We start from the raw sequence: 19,054 nt of genomic DNA on the forward strand, positions 1-19,054 counted from the left end.
AAATTTTCAAATTGATTGTGCGTTCGAAGTCTTCAATCTGATTTTTTTTAGTTACCTATTTACATAAGTATCACATAATCCTATCCTCATTTTGTTCAAATGTGCCGCCTTTTTTCTATATTTTTGCATCAGAGAGTATATAGTATTATAATACCGTTACATTGTGTTTTGATGAATTATTCAATTTGGAATCAAAATGATCTTGAACATTTGCAATATAATTTTCGTCGATTCTGATTTTTTTCTACAATTGTTTTGGAGATCACATCACTAGGAAATGTTTGATGCAAAGCAATGGTATTTAGCGTTTTTTTAGCTTGTAGATGGTTTAAAATTAATTATTAAAAAAAGCACTGCAATAAAATGGTCGGTGAATGGGAGCATAAAAGAGGGCCAAAAACTAAATATACTTGTATTTTATTATACCCATCAATTAAAAACTAATATAAAACGGAATGCGAAAATTTTATGAGCCTACTCTTGATCGAAATATCGAATCATCGATAACTAGAAACTTTTCTGGGTAGAATTGGTGATAAAAAACCAGCTTCGAGAAACACGTAATGGAAAATAAATAGAGAAAGTTAAAAACCTCTCATTCAAGGTTCAAAGTAAAACCTTACAGTCCGTTATTTAAATTTGTTTTTATGTTTCGGTTTCGATTAATGTAAAGCTATATGCACCTGAAATAGAAAATTGTTACATAAATTGCCAAGCAACCAAACGCTAAACAGGAATTCAAATTCGCCAAACCTCAGTAGAAGTCCTTCTAACAAGACATCAAAAATTAATGGTTCGTAAGGGACCAAAATTCCAGTTACGCGTCAAATCCTAATTTCATCTAAATTTTTGTTGAAAAAATCCTAACTGATAAAACTGAATAAAAGAATAAATCAATTCTAAAAATGAGGTGCAAAAGCGTTGCAAAAGCATTTCTTTTGATGGCCATGATGGTAGAAATGCACATCCTCATGACCTCGAAGACCATACAAGCTGTTACCAATGCATCACTTGCAGTAATGGAACGGATGCAGAGACGGTATTCAATGCTGCCTTTGGTAAGTAAAGCCTAGTTATTCTACGCTGTGAATTAATCTGAAAACTAGTGTAAATCTCTTCTTATAGGACTAAAAGATTGAATAGGGCTGTTTCTCCAACGATTGTGCAATACCAAATATCCCGATATCATCACGCGACAGCGAAAATTGCTTCATTTTTTTCTCGGTTTCTTAGTATATATCTTGGGATTTTGAATTTCTTTTATCAATCTTAAATCAATTTGGTCAGAACACTACACAGAAACCAGTAATCCATGTTAGTTTGAATATGAAAGCACACGCTAACAGAAACGGCTTAATGCTCAAAACTCACAAAAACATCATTTTGGCGTATTTTCTCATGAATGTTTTGCGATATAAGGTGCATTTTATGTGGTTGTGGTTTGAGCAATGTGCTTGAGAAATCAATTTGATCCAACTAGTAAAACCTGACAAAAAATTGATTTTTTGATCACCAATTTTGATAGGAAGACTCAGCTTTCAGTTTTTTTTTGTCGCGCCAAATGAGATAATAACCCACAGAAACGTCGTAGTGTAGCGAAAATGTGTAATACCACATATAAGGGCTTTCAGTTGTCACTCGAGCTGCAATAAAAGTCCGCATCAGTCGTGTCAGATTTGGAAAAAAAGTAAATTGAAATTTTGACTAGAATAATTTGAATTGAAAAGCGGATGACATTGAGCTACGGAATCTAAAGTAAAGTTGCTCATTTTTTTTGCTTACACTTATTGATTTCTTAGATAACTTTTTTGATGCTCCGGGCCCGTTCTCTCCGCAAAAAAAATGACGTTTTGAAGAAAAAAAAGATTTTTTTTTTGCGAAAATGAACGTAATCGGAACATTTTTTTGCCACTCAGAACACTTTTTGAACGTAATCGGAACATTTTTTTGAAGCCAACTCATTTTACAAAACCCTTTTAAAGCTGGGCGTGCAAGTTTTCGTTTTGTGTTCATCAACTTCAGTACTGGACTATTTTTTGGTACCTTTCGAAGGGAAATATCTGTTAAGAAACTATTTTTCTTATTGGATCTAGGGCTAGGTGTTTTTTCCAACTTCCAAAATTGATGTGTGGATTCTGTTATGGTCGGAGGAATTCAGTTAAATTTATTTGAATGTTGTAAATATTTGAAGGCAACCTTCTCACCACTGATGGATATGCACCCTGGTACGACACCTGGCCGTTTCCAATGTATAGCCAGAGGTGTCCCGACACTGGTAACCCAGGAGTAATGACCTTGAGTGTGCCTGGAACCAACTGCATCTCGATGTACTTCAACGCCTTTGCAGATGATGACGTCGACGGACACAAGAACGTGTTGTTGTCGTGTGTGGTTTTGAGTGCTGTTGAGACTCTGATACCGGCCTATGGGGATTCGAACATGTCCTTGGGTGCATATGAGAACGGTTTGTTGTTAATTAAAGATCAGTTGAAAACTGTTCAAAGGTGATAAAAACAAGTGGCAAGTTCAAAATTTAAGTTTGGATTTAATTTTCAAAAGTCCACGGTACCATGTAGATATATTCAGTAAATAAAACAAGACCACGGTACCATGTAAATATATTCAGTGAATAAAACAAGACAAAATAAACTGATTAAAAAACGCGTGCCAAGTATTTTCATGATAATCAATAATTTGGGATATAAAATACTAACATAGGAGCTGTTCGTCAATTAGTTTCAGACAATCTCTGTTTTCGCTCTGATGAAGACCGTATGGGAAATGTTGCGTTATGGTTATTTAATGACGACGGATTGTGGTGTGGATCGAAACACCTATTTTTCGAATGAGAAATAAAAACTGAAGCTCCCTCTCCCTCATTTCTTATTTGTGAATTTGTTTTTTTTTATCTCAGTCGTAAGTCAGGAGTGGTTATGATGGTCTTCGAATACTCAAAACAATGCTTTGGCAAGTTATTATTTTTTAAATAGTTAAACAAAGCCAGCACCCTCCAACAAACCTGTAAAATTGGACAACTAGTGTTGGTGCAAACTTTCCTTTCACGTGGATGGACAAATTTCACAATTGACATAGGCGTCATTCATTCTGAAACTTCAGACCAGAAAATTTTTGATCCGATCATGCAACAATTTTAGCAATATGATGAATTTTCTTTTTTAATGCACTGTATTCGTTCTCTGCCACTTTTAAAAATGAAAACGTACAAAACACAATTAATCTAGCTAAACATATCTTTTGCAGCTCTGGAGGGGATTACAGCGACTGGTCTTGAAACTGACCTTGAGATGGCTCCTTCCAGCAGCAACTTGGTGTCCTACGTGACCACTGAAGTCACTCTCTGTCGGGACTCAATCAACTGCAACGACATTCCCATCCTCGACCTCGCCACAATCTCCTTCATAGTCGGAACATATTCCGAAGACATGAGCTCTGCTGTGAGTTTATTCCTGTACAATCTTTGTTCATTTGCGGTCAAACTTGTTGCAAAACTTGGAGTAAAAATTAAAAGCTTGAGCTTTTGCCAAAAATGACAAGAAATTGGAGCCAAACCATTTTCAAGTTTGGTTTTTTTCTCGGTTTGTTTTTGATCTGTGCTGTAATTCAAATTGAATTTTCACGAGCCAAATCTTCCATTAAAGATTAAGGTACAGTCTGCACCCAAAAGTTGATTATCTAGATTCAATCAAAACTATGTGCTGCTTAGAGCCTTTAAAATGCTCCCTACCAATACAAAAATTTAGTTGATTGTTTTTTGTTAAGATTAATATGTACCATGGTGTGCATTTTATGTTGCATCAAAACTAAAGGTTCAACTTTTACAAATTCTAGGGAATCTGCGACAGTGGCGGAGGGGGAGGGGGAGGGGGAGGGGGCAGCAGCACTGATGACATCACAGCCGCAATCGCCGACCTCTGCGACCAAATGCTCAGCCGACTCGAGGGCACTCTCTCGTGTAAACTCGTCGCCATCCAGTCCGTTCGGACTCCTGGCAAGCGCTCACGACGGCGAAGATCAGCCGGCATGTCAGCTCAAGCAGTCGTAGAAATAGAAGCGAACCCTGGAAGCGGATACAACTCGGACCAGTATGAAGAGATCTTCGTGGCGGCCCGAGCGGCATTGGCGAGCGGCGAACACGCGTTGGTCATTGCCGAGTTCGCGACAGAAGCAAGAGTCGGAATTGAACGAGGAGGATACGAATCGGGTTCGCCGAACAAGGTGTCGGCCTCATGCGCTTTTTTGATCCTTGTAACGTATTCAATGATCAACCAAATTCTCTAACTGAAACAGTCTTCAAAAACAACCACAGCATAAACTGTGACCAGAAGTAACTAAATATTACTTGTGAACAAAGATATAAATGCTACTGTTATGTAAGAACGATTATTTTTTGTTCAGGAACAGTAAAAAGTTTCCTGCGGAAGTTCAAATACTTTATAATCATGGAACTTTCAAAAATGAATTGGCTAGCGATTTTCTTGTCTTTCTGATTATAAAGATAATTTATGTTTCTGAAAGATTTAGTTTATTTCTAAATCGAACTCGACGAACAAAACGATGTGTAGCGAGTGATATCTTCTCATTCGCTAGATGTTACATTTCATATGAAGTTTTGAAGTTTAATCGCTAGAGTTTTGAAAAAATTCGCCGGTGACTGTGTCTGAAACTCGGCATTTTCTGCAGATGCCTGAGAAGTCCCAAGTGTTCCGACCATTGAAAATGGGGAAGAATTTTGTCTTCGAGTGTGTTTTAGATTTTTTCCACGCAAAATCAGGCACCACAAGTAATCATTGGAATGAATCTAGTGACATATTATAATAAAGCTTTTGCATTTGTGATTCGAACGACATCAAAAAACTTTCCATTCAGTTTTCCGTCGAGAAACTTTTTTTTTGAAATTTTTGAGTTTTTGTCCAATTTGGAGCAAACACAGCGATCGAGAAAGTCTCATTTAAAAAATCATTCAAGAAGCAAAAAACTTATTTTCACTTCAAGTTTTTGCAAATGGTCGGAACTTTTAATTTATTTGCACTAAAACCACTTTAGGTTGATATCTTCTCACTTTTTGGAAAGTTTTGACTAAAAAATAGCGTTTTTTTGGAGCGTACTCCCCTTCAAAACTGTCATGTATTGGCCCTAAAGGCGGATTTAGAAAAATTAGAGGGTTGTTCGGCCTAAAATGGATTTCATTAACTAATAGCAGAGGGGTGACACTGTACTTGATGACGGAGTCGAATCCCTGACAGAAGGCGTCCACCCGCCACCCCCCCCCCCCCCCTGAATACGTCCCTGGTTATATTGTCATGGAGTGAAATTGTTAAATGAGTTGGATTTTAAGAGTATGAAGTTAAACGTAGAACACAAGTAAAAACTATACTGGTCTGATCTCTTCCTTGGTGAATTTTTATCGGGATTTTTGAAAAAATAGAAAAAAAAAAGAAAAAACAATTTTACCTTTAAGTGAACTATAGCATCAGATTACGACAAAATTACAACACGGCAGCATCAAAATGTCATCTAGAGTATCAGTAGCTTTATGAATTGCAGGGTATAGACAAAGGCTTTATAAAGTTCTGGATGAGAGTTGACCTAGTCAGTTAATTGAAACGTAATATTTGACTGTAGTGCTACTTTACCGCAACTAAATGATATTGGGTTCAAAAATTCTTATTTTTTTTCAAACCGGCTCCCGATTGATTAATAATGTATACGAATTTTGAAAATATTCTGAAGAGGTACAAAATAGACAAAAACATGTCAGAACAACAATCTCTGCTGCTCTAAAACTGATAACCCAGACGTCCTGATTTCTTTTGGGTATAAATAAACAGATCAAAATTAGGTTTCAGATCCTGGTCAAGGTTCTTGTTATGGACCCATTTCCGTTATTAAAGACAACCATGTCGATCATTTCACTAAGCTAGCATTGATATTTACTCTTAATATTGGTTCCTCGCCATTCTTATTACGACAGTATTTGGAAATCAACAGCGGCTTCCTGATTCCTAGACAACCATCCTAATTTTGATCTTCATTGAGCACTCAACTGACTGAAAAAAAATACAAAATTGAACTGAAATTAGGTCTTTCCCAATATCACTCCCAGGTAAATTATAACTTCTTACAATAAAAAATAAATGTTGATTTTAAACGCTTTTTAAATACTAAAAGTGAGAGGGGAACAAGATTTTTTGGTGGAACCTTCCTAAAAGTGCGTAAAAACGTAATTTTTGTCCCGTGTTTTCTAAATTTACCCTGCTTCGCATAAATTTTAGACAAAATAGGGTCTTTATAGTGGTTTGTGAGAGCTCTGATAAACAATTTGACCGACCTAAAAAAAAGTCAACAAAATTGCCGAGAAAAAAAACCTGAGATAACGCTAGATTCGTCCCTGCTTTCACGCGTGAGCTGACATGCACAAATTTTTTGATAATTCAATAAATATACCTTTTAGTTCATCATGGGTAGTAATTAAATTTTTTAGATATCCTTATCGAAAAAAGTTTTTAAATGGGAAACAAAATTTCGTCCTTATCGAAAACATTTGGTCCTAATTTCCACCGACTCTTTTTCCGTTTTTCTTCCAAATGCTATTTGTATTCATCGATATTCTTTCTAGCAGCTTATTTAAAAAAAAACGGGTTTTTTTTTATATGAACAGTTTGTAAGTTTACTATATCTGATTTTGAAAATGTTTTGTTTTTTTTTCCTTTCATAAAAAAATACTTTGCCTTACATAATGGACAACTTGAATTGACAGAATCAATGTAAATCAAGCCAAACGGTAACATTGGTTCTGTCAATTCAAATTGTCCATTATAAAAGGCAAAATATTTTTTATGCTTTTGTTAGAAGGTATGGGTCATAAAAAGGGTGTCGCACTCCCCACGATATTTAAACCCCTATGTTTACACCCCCTATCTTATAACCCCGTAACATGATAACCCCTCAACAATTTAACCCCCTTTTAATGACGATAATTTGTTTCAAATTAAGTCCTTTTTATAAGTACAGGAATAGTCCAATTAAGTTTACTAATTGAGGCCTGAAAAGCTAGTCTTAATTCACTTGATGCCTCTAGCATCTCAAAAACAATGGCATTTCGATCAGTTAGAGAAATAATCCCTCATTCACGCGTTCAAAACAGAGATAACTTACATGGTGCTAATTGAAGGCACCGGTCGGTAAATGATTCTCAAAGCTTTTCAAGGCTTTTAATAAAAATCATCCGAGACAAAGGTATGATATTTTTATTGATGTAGGTAATTTTCCTCTGCCGCTTCTTATTCTGTTCGCAATCTTGTAATGCAATGTTTGGATCTACCTAACAATTGCCCCCCCCCCCCCCCTTCAAGAAAGGGGGGAGGCAATTGTTAAGTAGACTAAGTTGTCGAATTTTTGGCCGATCAGATTGCAGCAAAATTCGAATTTTATATAGAACTCTCTAGTGCTAATTTACTGCTTTCATTTATAGGGGTGGCAATTCTTTAGATACCAAATGGAGGGCGATTGTTAAGTAGATCCCAATGTTTTTTTATATCGCACGAGTTGCGATTTGTACGATACTTCAACTGCAGCATTCCAGCCTTGTTTCATAGAAAATTGGCTTTTAGCAGCGCTTACATCATGCTGGGGGAAATGAAAAACCAACGATGTTGCTAATTGTTTTTTTTTCGAAAGTTTTAGTGATGGCTCGAATTTTTCACAGTGCTCCGGGCTCTTCAAGAAATTGGTTGTCCGCACATGGAATATTCTCCGGGATGTTTTTAAGAGATTGAAGAAATGAAAAAAAAATCGTAATTATGTTTTTGATAGCTGGAAGACATATAACAAAAAAAATGTCCTTATTTTTAACTGAAGTGGATTTCATCAAAATTTTGTATTACTTCACAAGTTTTTTTGCTTAATTTTATCTTCAGATATATTTTTTGTAAATTTAAATAAGGCATGTAAATATAAATAAGACATGCATAATGTAACCAGTCACTATGAAAAAATAGTTTTTTTTTAATGCTTGGAAAAGTGAAATTTAAAAAAAAAAACAAGTAGAATACCAAAAGCATCCTTGCTGAAAACCACCTCAGTGTCGTTTATAATCATCATTACTCTCAATTTGCCATCTCATGTAAATGCTTCGGACCATTCACCTGGAAGAAATGGCACTCAGCCGAATATTGTGCTCATACTGGCCGATGACTTGGGCTGGAACGGCGTCGGCTTCCACGGCAGTCGGCAAGTGAAGACACCGAATATTGACAAACTGGCTGAGGAGGGACTGGTTCTGAACAACTATTATGCACAGCCGGTGTGCTCGCCCAGCAGGGCGGCACTGATGACAGGTAGATAATTAACCTTTCCTATCATCGCAAGCCCCCTTCCTACATTTCATCCTCAAGTCAACTCCGCATCATCAACTCTCCTTTCCATACCTACTTCAAATTTGTCATGCTTTTATGGTTAAAAGCTAGGCTGAACAATTTACGATGGAAGATATGAAAAGTATATTTATTTCGAGTTTTTTTTGTTTGTGCACAGCATTTCAATTTCCATTACATTGTGAAAATACAAACTTTTGTTTTTCCATATTCAAGTTTGGGGAAATTGTTATATCCTGGGTAAAGCTTATCTTTTATATACAAAAGAAATTGAGCAGTTTCATGGAACACTTAGGTTTAAGAATTCTGAATCGCTTCTTGTCTGTTATCGCCAGGCAGATAACCAATAAGGACTGGTCTGCAGTTTGCGATGATCAGGAACAGACAGAGAGTAGGGATACCCCTGGACATCAAACTCCTCCCAGAACACCTCAACGACCTCGGATACGAGAGCCATGCAGTCGGTAAATGGCATCTCGGCGTTTTCGCGGAAGAGTAAGTTGAAAGTCTAGTCTAAGTGTGTTATGTGTTTTGATTTCCCTTACATTAGCAGTCATCATACAAAAAAGCTGCAATTTCTTTCAACCGGCAAAACCAAAAAAAAAAACGAAGAAAAAATTTGCTTTTTTATCTGCAATTGTATACCAAAAAATACAAAAAAATTTACAAAATTTACAAAAAAAGACCACTCCCCCTCAACAGATTCTGCTTGCAAAGTTTTCCAAATGATCCCCCTCTGGGACTATTTTATGACAGCCATTTCTGGCTAATCAACTCTAAAAAAAATTCTATAGGCGCCAAAATAGACCAATTTTGACATGGAAGCGTGAGCCAAAAAGACCCTTTGTTTGGTCATCAACTCTTAGCAAATGGCCTTAAGCGACTGTTTTTTCCAAGAGTGTTACCGATTATAGGTATTTTCAGGTTTCGACAGAGCTTCAAAAAATCGAAGTTGTGCATCAAAAAATTCTACCAAAAACCAACCTCCCTTCCCCACTACCTTATCAAAAATTCCGGATCTTTTAACCAGGGGCGGATCAAGGATTTTAACTAGTAACAGCTGAATTCCAAACTCAAGCAAAAACTAAGCAGATTACAGAGTAGTGAGTTTGCTATTTTTGGTAGTGAATCTGTCTTTGAAATTGATATAGGGACCAGTGTGTAAGTGCTATCAATTCTTCTAGATAGACACCAGTTTGAGTTTATGTAAGTGCTATCAATTCTTCTTTCTGTCTGGGGACCTGCTGTCTTGACCTTGCGATCTCTAATGTCCGATGGGATCTGAAATAAAAGAGTGCAGTAAGATTTCGATTTGATGCCTAACAGTTTGCCTATAATACAACTTATTAACAACCTTTTGAATTTCCAAACTTACGACTTTAACATGGCGCAGCCAGCAGAGAAAAAAGGAGGGGGGAAAATCCATTAAATATAGTAGTATTTTGGGAAACACGAACGCCGGAACCTCCAGTATATTGGGAGGAGTGGACAATTAAATTTCACTGGGGGATGATAGCAAAATACGACATTGATCCCGATGATTTCTGTTTTGCGAGTACTCTAAATGCGGCGGCTATCACGGCTTTGCCTGAAGAAGTCAATGGAAAAAACCGTATCGATTCGGAAAAGAAGTTAAAGTCTAACTTGTATCTTTGTATCGGAGATGAGGCGCAACGCATATTTAAAGCACGGAAACCGACGGTTAACATTAAAACGGAACGGTACCTACGGGTCCTGGATGAGATGCAAAATGTTTTCCAACGTGAGAGGAATGTAACTCATGAGCGGGGACTATTCTACGGACGAAAACAACGTGAGAACGAAACTTTCGAAAAATTTCATGCGGAGCTAAGTGCCCTAGCAGGAAGATGTGATTTTGCAAACGCGGCCGAAAACGTTCGTGATATTTTCATTATGAATAAGCGGGAATCGGACTGCCAACGAGAATTGTCACGATCAACTAAGCTACCGGAGGAAGTTTACCGGATCGCATTATCATATGAACGTGGTGAGCGCGCATACAAATCATATACGGGAAAACCAGCTTCATCAACTCCGGCAATTTCAATAAAACAGGAACCAGTAAATAATATAAGAAGGGGACAAGGATTTTTTCGAGGCCAAGGACGTGCGGGACGTGGAGGATATACCCAAGGATCAAGTAGTAGTGGGGGAAGCGAAAATAACCGTAGGTGCTACAATTGCGACGCGCCAAACTTTACCCTGGATCACATCGCGAGCTGTCCTGCAAAAGGAGCAAGCAACATGTAACTCATGCCGAAAACTGGGACATTTTGAACGAACATGCCGAGGAATTAGAAGGGGTACTAACCAATGGAGAGGACGTGGACGAGTTGGATTGGTCAGGGAGGAAAATGAGCATCATCAAAGTACGCAGAACGTAAACAAATTGAATGAAGACCCAGTATCGTGGGTGAATCAGCAGGGGTGTGGAGAAAACGAGTCCATGACGTCGGGATCGGATGACTACATGGTAATGTCGATAAAAAGGAAGAAAAATGAGACTGAATTAAAGATCCCTGGGGCCCGCGTTCAAGTGGAGGTGTCAGGTAAGAAGATGTGGTTGTGGATAGATAGTGGATCTCCAGTGACTATCTTCAGCATAAACGACCTAAAAACAACGTTAGGAAAAGCAAATATTCAACTACAACCGTCAAAGGAGGAATTTCTGCATTACAATAACAACCGAATAAACATACTAGGGAAGGTAACAGTGATGATGTCGCTAAATGGCTGGGCAGCACCAGCGCGGATGTCAGTAATATCCGGAAATCATCAATCAATACTTGGGCGCGACCTGATGGGCACCCTGGGTCTCGAGCTAGTTCAAAGGAAGAAAGTGATGGGAATCACAGGGGAAGGGACCAGTCAAGAGGAGGAGGAATACGACGAATTGCAAACATACTTCTGTAAGTTGTACCCAAGTTTATTTACTAGGATCGGAAAGATCCGGAATGCGAAAGTAAGAGCTGAATTTTTTGAAAACTTGAAGCCCATACAACAAAAAGGGCGTAGGGTGCCAATCAGTCTACAAGAAAAGGTGGATAAAGAGATTCATCGGCTGATAAATGAAGGACATATCATAAAATTACAAGAGTGCTCAGATAAGTATTTCGTCTCTCCTATCGTCATTACAGTAAAAAAGGACGGAAGCATAAAATTAGCACTAGAATCAAGAGAATTGAATAAACAGTTACACAAAAATAAGTACCAAATGCCGAATATTGACGAATTAATTGACGGAGTAAGTCAGACTATTGCGGAGAAAAAAATCGGGGAATGCATACTTTACAACATTGGATTTCACATATGCGTACGGACAAGTCGCATTAGAACAAAAAACAAGCGAGCAATGCAATTTCTCACTAGTCGGCGGAAAATCCACGGGGAGTTATCGTTTTAAAAAGGGATTTTACGGACTTACGTCAATGGCGGCGGAATTCCAGAAGGTAATAGATAATTTACTTAAGGAGTTCCCCCAGGCTAACGCGTTTATTGATGATATCTTAATTGCTTCAAAAGGAACTAAAATCGAACACATTGCGTTAGTGGAAAAGATATTGAAAAAGCTGGACGTCTCCAATGTCGCGTTAAAATTGCGAAAATGCGAATTTGCGAAAACTGAGTGTGAATGGCTTGGATTTCGAATTGGGGAAAGTGGTATAACGCCCTTAGTAAGAAAAACACAAGCTATAGAAGACTTGAAAACCCCAAAATCTCGAAAGCAGTTGAAATCCTTGATGGGTTCGTTACATAGCTTACACAAATTTTTACCCAAACTTGCCGAGTTAAGCGCACCGTTAAGGCCACTACTGAGCCAAAATAATGATTTTGTCTGGACACCCGTGTGCGAAAATGCGTTCCAACAATTAATCTCGCTTGTGAAAAATATCGTCGAATTACGACATTTCGACATTCACCGTGAAACTAGAATCATTTGTGACGCTAGCCACGATGGCCTAGGGGCCGTTTTAGAACAGTATGGCGCATCCAAATGGCATCCGATTTCGTTTGCATCTCGTTACCTTAATCCGGCTGAGAAAAAATACTCCACAAACGAATTGGAATTACTCGCGGTAGTGTGGGCTACGGAACTTTTTCGGAATTACATGTACGGTCGGTATTTCACAGTGATATCTGATCATAAAGCGCTACTTACATTGTTGAATTCGTCACCAAAAGGAAATAAAACATTTTTCAGTCGCTGAACTCGTTGGTATGATCGCCTGGTGCCATACGACTTTAAAGTTGAACATCGACAAGGGTCAACAATGGGGATGGCTGACTATCTGTCTCGGTTTCCGTCCGCAGAGGCACCCGAGACAAGCCATTACGATGAAAATTTTACAGTAGCAAAGATAAGAATGATAAACGCGGCGTTGAAGCCCAAGGATAAAATGAAGCCTAGGGGTCGAGAAGTGAACAACATTCAGCGAAAACCGACGGTAGGCGGCGTAAAGTCATGTTTCGACACAACGAAAGCAGTTTCATCCAATGAGAATGTAAGAAAAGACGATTATGCAAATATTCACCGTGAGCACAAACGCTCAATAGAGGGCGTGTTTACATGCAACCGACGGTTAACCAATCAGCGTCGAGATATTTGCATACCGGAGGAAATATGCAAATACCGAAGAACGAGATTCAGACTTTGTTCTCATTGCTTAAATTACAGTTGCAAACACAAAAAATTGATTCAATACCCTCGAAACCCTTCCATTTCAACAAATTACAAGTACAAACCTTCGGTGTCGAAAAATTATAAGTGCGAACCATCCATCTTACAAGATTGCAGTGAAAAGCCACCTACTTTGAAAATTTACAGTAGTAGAGATTATAGTGGAAAGCCAGTTACTTTGAAAAAATACAGTAGCATATCCGAGATAAATAACATGAGCAATACGCCAGAAAAGAATGATCCTCCAACTTCGGCAATAGTCAACACATCAACTAATTTGGGAAATGTTAATCTAAATGTTGTGTTAAACCGCCTAAGTCAACCTCCCAGCGTTAGCTCGGATTCCGATATTGAAATGATACCACCTGAAAAACTTGATACCAAACAAACTAATTCTAAAAAACTGAATACAATTATATCTTTTCCACATCAGTTCCCCGGTTTATCGTACCCACTTGTACAAAATCAAAAATGGATCTATTCCATAGTGCCGTCGGATAGTAAAATCGTGAAGCAAATTGAACACCCGGAAGTTTTGAATTTAAAATTAATCGAAGCAAACCTTGAAAAAGACCCAATTATGAAGACCATCCGAGACAACATCAGAGACAGGAACCCACGAGCAAAGACGATTTCGCAGTAAGGGAGAATTGCCTGTGGATGGACGGCCGGTTAGCAATACCGAAGGACCTATCATCAGCAATTCTAAATTGTCTCCATTATAACCATCATGGGAGGGATAAGATGTTCGCGGCGGCAAAGGACGTGTGGATTCCCCTTATGCACCGAAATATCGCGGCCACAGCCAAATACTGCAAAAGTTGTTTAGAAGCAGGTAAAAACCTTAAACCAGACATTCCCAAAAATGACATGGGGGAAACGTATAATCCTATGGAACCAAATGATTTGGTCCAATTAGACTTCTGGGGTCCAGTAAACTATGTTAGGGGTCGAAAAAAATATGTACTTGTAGCAGTAGATACTTTCTCGCATTGGCCGTCGGCGTATGTTTGTTCAAGCAACAAATCAAAAAGTGTATTGAAATTCCTAAGGAAGTACATAAATACTCATGGACACCCAAGGAAATTGCACATGGATCAAGCCACGGGGTTTTTCTCTAACGAAATTCAAAACTTCTGTAACTACGAAGGTATTGAACTTATTAAATCTCCGGTTAGGGACCATCGCGCAACAGGAATGGTTGAACGGACTATTGGGTCGATAAAAAATTACGTGTTGACTTATCTCCAGGAAAATAAAAACTACAAGTTTGGGGAGATGATCTCCCGTGCGCTTAGTGCATTACGTTTTGTGCCACACTCTAAAACTAAACTAACGTCGTTCGAAGCATACCATGGTCGAGAAGCTAATACGGCACTGCGAAACTTAACGAAAAAGCCGTCATTAAAAAACCTAAATTGGAACAATGTCGTTAATCAAAAGTTATCTTGTTTAGACAAGGCGGGAAACCTCCCAGAAGTTGAACTTACCCTAGATTGGGAGAAGAGAAGTAATTTAGTGTTCGCCCCTCAAAATAGGAAAGCTCCAATCATTTTGGACGATGACGAGTAGCGGATCCTAAGGCTCCGGAAGTTGTGGACCCCAAGGAACTAGGCCCACCCAAGACCCCAACATGGCTGAAAAGGCATAAAGCAAGTTCAACGACGGTGTATCAGAGGACCGGGAAGACGGATCCAAAGGACCCAAGGAGATATAAACGTTTGCCATTAAAAATTGACAAAATGACTAAACATACGGTGCAAATGAAAAAAGGGTCGTTACTAAGGCGGAGTGGTGTGTCTTTTAGATCGGCGGCTGAAGAAAGCCTAATTGGGAATAAAAGCGAGGAGTGCACCCCTGGACTGAGTAGAAACGTGACCAGTACACCGGCCCCAAGCGATTCGAATAAATATAAACGAAAAGCGGAGAAGGACCGAGCCGCAATGGAAAATGCAAGAAAATCAACAAAACAGCGAATAGTGGAATACTCGGCGGACGAGAGCGAAGACGACGACGACGAATACGATAGTGAGTGGGAAATTGGACGAAGGGAACCAACCCTAGGTGCGGCGAACGAAGGACAGGAAGTACCGTCGGTTAGTGTGAACTCACCACGACCCGTCGGTGGAAAACGCAATAAAAATCAGCACAAAACGGCGACGCGAAGATCAACACGGCAGAGCGCGGAGTTGACAAAATGGGGGGAGGTTATGATCCACCGCATAGAACATAAATGATGGAATCGACAAGACGAGAAAAGGAGAAAGGTAACCTTAAGAGAGGTTTGGCGGGTGAGAAAACTCAACAAAAACTAAAAACTTAACTAGTACATTTATACAATACAATACAGTAACATAAAGTTGATAAATTTTATCTACGCTAAAATTTATTTGTGGTTGCCCGAATGATATAGGGACCAGTTTTGAGTTTATGTAAGTGCTATCAATTCTTCTAGATAGACACCAGTTTGAGTTTATGTAAGTGCTATCAATTCTTCTTTCTGTCTGGGGACCTGCTGTCTTGACCTTGCGATCTCTAATGTCCGATGGGATCTGAAATAAAAGAGTGCAGTAAGATTTCGATTTGATGCCTAACAGTTTGCCTATAATACAACTTATTAACAACCTTTTGAATTTCCAAACTTACGACTTTAACAAAATCATGAAAAATTATTTCCCCATCTCTGTGGATGTACACCAAAGCCAAACTCAGGAAGCGATTGTCCTTGATATTAGACAAAGATAGTTTTTCAGCAGTTTTATAATAGAGAAGGAGGTTCAGTAGTGCTTACAATTTATAGCAGTGCTTACATGACTGATTGTTTGCTTAAGACATATTTTTATAGAATCCTTGAAAATTTCTATTATATCGCTGTAATCGGGGAAGTGCCACAAATTCCTCCAGACTTAGACCTTGCTCCCAAAGTCGCAATCCGGCATTACGTTTTGGTAGAGTGAAGAGTAAAGTGGAAGGGCATGGTCCAGTTTACAGAGCATTGTGAAGTTCAGTGAAGGTTTAAAATTGTGCAAGTTAGCTTGGGACTTGATATAGATCCTGGCGTGGTATGGAAACTGGGATCAGGGCCTAACGTGCTCTTTGAAAAAAAACGTTGAAAAAACAAGCCACTGCGTGGAAATTTTTGAAACTCATTTATTTCAACCATAACATTCAAATTCTTTTTTTGAAGATAGTTATGTCATAACCATTAAAATTTTTCTCTGAACCAAATGAACTCCGGTAATTGGTCAAAACGACCGGTAATTGGTCAAGCAAATATCTTAGATCTTTGATTTTTTTCTTATATTTTCAAAAATCAGGTAAGTTGCATTAATACGCCAAGAATACATCCATTATCAAATTACAATAACCAGTCGAAAAAAAAGTTCAAAACCAGCCAAAAAAACCTTCTTAATGACCAGCCGGAAAATGTTTTTTGTTGTTCCTTCTAAATAACATTCTATTCTATCACTTTTGCTTAATAGCTGTTTAATAGTTATCATTATTATCATATGAAACTCCAGCGAGAAAGGCAATTATTTTTTTAATGAAATTCTTTTGATTGTTTCAAATCAAATATTTAATTTTCTTTTGTTCTTGTCTGTAATTTTATTTTTGTTTCCCCTGTAGAAACCAGAAAGATCTAAGGGATTTAAAATTTCAATTTCCCGCAAAAAAGTCTGCGGATGTCAAATCTTAAATGAGATTACGCTTTCTGTCAAGATTGTGTTCCGAAATGATATTTAAGTTAATGCTATCGGTTTTTAAATTATCTGATTATTTTCGTTTTTCGTTTTTCCCTAAGTAGGGTAATATATAATCACAACACAATACAATTCCAATTCTATATCTGTGACTTTACGGAGTTCCGTGTTTAGGTACCTGCCCACTTTTCGTGGCTTCAATACCTTCTACGGACTTTACAATGGCAAGGGTGACCACTTCAGTCATTGGGACACAGAAAACGGAATGTATGGCCTCGACTGGCACTTGGACATTGGAAGGTATAACCGGACTAACGTGGTCGACGAAATGGGGAATTACTCTACGCGGGCTTTTTCAAAAAGAGCCGCAAAGTTGATATCGGAGCACGACTTTGAGAGCAAGCCACTGTTTTTGTATCTACCAATCACTGCACCCCATTCTGCCGAGAAGTATGACCCGGTCCAAGTGCCGAGAGATGCAGAAGAATTAGCAACGGTAAGATTTCATTTCTGGGCTTTCGAAGACATAAGTTTAAAATACAGACTTTTAATGAAGTTTTCAATTTTACATATAGCAACTTCTAAGAAATAGTTTGAAAGTTTCCCCATTCTGACATAAATATTTTTTCCACCTTCTCCTGGCATCGCATAACCTTTGTTGCCTTTAAAAACGTTTCCGGAAAATTTTAGGCCTAATTGAATTTATTATCATTATTAAGGCATAATGAAAAATGAGATCAAAATGATTGGTTTTCATCATGCGAAACTTCATTAGATTGTAATAACTTCATCGCGAAGTCCTATCAACGTATTCAAAATATTTTTTTAATGATTTTTCTGAAAAGCCTGAAAAGCATATATATTAGTATATGTAAGGATTATTTTAATTTTCTTTTGTGATTAGGGAACTTATCACGTTCAGCGGAGAAAGTATCTGGGTGTTGTGTCAGAAATGGACCAGTTTGTAGGACGTGTGAGAGACTCTTTGGAGTCCAAGGGAGTCCTCGACAACACAATCATCATCTTCAGTTCCGACAATGGAGGCACCCCAAATGGCCAGTATGACAACTGGGCTAGTAACTTTCCACTCAGGTCTGCTAAGGGCTTCCTGTACGAAGGGGGAGTGCGAGTTGCGGGACTTATTTGGGGGGACGTGATCAAGAACCGATCAGGACAAGTGTCGACTGAAATGATGCATATCTCAGACTGGTACCCGACTTTGTACAGCTTCGCGGGTGGGGACGCTGCAGACCTGGAAGATATTGATAGTTTCGATATGACTGGGGTTTTGACAGGGAGCAACACAACGTCACCCAGAACTGAGTTTGTCATCAACTTTGACCCGGCCGAATGCTCAAAAGGTATGCGAGTCGGGTGGTACAAATACTTATTAAATCCAAATGACTTCAATGAAGTAATAATGGACGATTGGTACCAAGCTCCAGGCAAATGTCCAGGGTCCAATGAAACCATGCTTCCAAACACCACGCCTTCTCAGATAACATGCGAACCGGTGCCTCGAACTCGTAAAGTCGACCTCAGATGCTACTCGGAGAAAAGTGGGCTGAATGAATGTTTGTATGATGTCGAAAACGATCCATGTGAATATTACAACCTTATCGATGATGAGGACTATCTCTCTATCAAGGAGAACATTCTAGAGCGGATTGAATTCTGGGAAAAGAAACAAGTTCAGCCTTTGATGCCCCCGAGTGATGTGTCTGCAAACACCAAGTTTTTCAACTACACATGGGTTCCCTGGACTACAAATACGACAATCGATACACGTTTGGAAAATTACACGCCTCATTCTTGCAACTGTACTTTTCCGCCGACGAATACCGAATCGTTGAATGTAGAAACATATGACACCTATGGTAATAAGTCTCAGGAGCAATTGAGCTACTGAAAAAAAATAACTGCTGCTGATAGACTTTCAAAATAATGTTTATTTTAATTTAAAGAATCATGTTGTTCATCGAAGTAGCTATTATTATCATCAGTAACAATTTATTTACCATTCAAGTTAGCCTTTGCATATATTGATTTTAGATTAAGGAAAAACCTTCAAGTAAATCCTTGAGCATATGGTTATCGCTGTAGAGAATGAAAAATGGATCAGCTGGCAGCCACACCTTTTCAAGATTTTTTGATGCTTAAAAAGTATTTGAAGGTTTATTAGAATTGCAGTTTCACCATCGAAGACTGGGCTTGTTTCTGAAATTGGTTCGCGGTTTTATGCAAAAATTGATTCATAGGCA

At 38.4% G+C, this 19,054-nt stretch overlaps 2 protein-coding genes across 2 annotated transcripts; both read left to right on the top strand.

Moving 5' to 3' along the window:
* The first annotated feature begins 344 nt into the window (after window positions 1-344).
* LOC134840530 (uncharacterized) lies at window positions 345-4,480 on the top strand. Its single transcript, XM_063856408.1, has 4 exons — window positions 345-1,058; window positions 2,192-2,464; window positions 3,262-3,455; window positions 3,850-4,480. Exons 2-4 carry the CDS (start codon window positions 2,248-2,250, stop codon window positions 4,297-4,299), a joined length of 861 nt encoding a protein of 286 aa, XP_063712478.1. The 5' UTR covers window positions 345-1,058; window positions 2,192-2,247; the 3' UTR covers window positions 4,300-4,480.
* A 1,241-nt stretch (window positions 4,481-5,721) lies between these two features.
* LOC134839975 (arylsulfatase B-like) lies at window positions 5,722-18,702 on the top strand. The gene is made up of 6 exons (XM_063855603.1): window positions 5,722-5,753; window positions 8,173-8,357; window positions 8,554-8,633; window positions 8,758-8,888; window positions 16,968-17,289; window positions 17,698-18,702. The coding sequence occupies exons 1-6, from the start codon at window positions 5,722-5,724 to the stop codon at window positions 18,700-18,702; spliced, it is 1,755 nt and encodes a 584-aa protein (XP_063711673.1).
* Window positions 18,703-19,054: the final 352 nt, after the last annotated feature.

The sequence above is a fragment of the Symsagittifera roscoffensis genome, chromosome 2, assembly GCF_963678635.1.
Source record: "Symsagittifera roscoffensis chromosome 2, txSymRosc1.1, whole genome shotgun sequence".
NCBI lineage: Eukaryota > Metazoa > Xenacoelomorpha > Acoela > Convolutidae > Symsagittifera > Symsagittifera roscoffensis.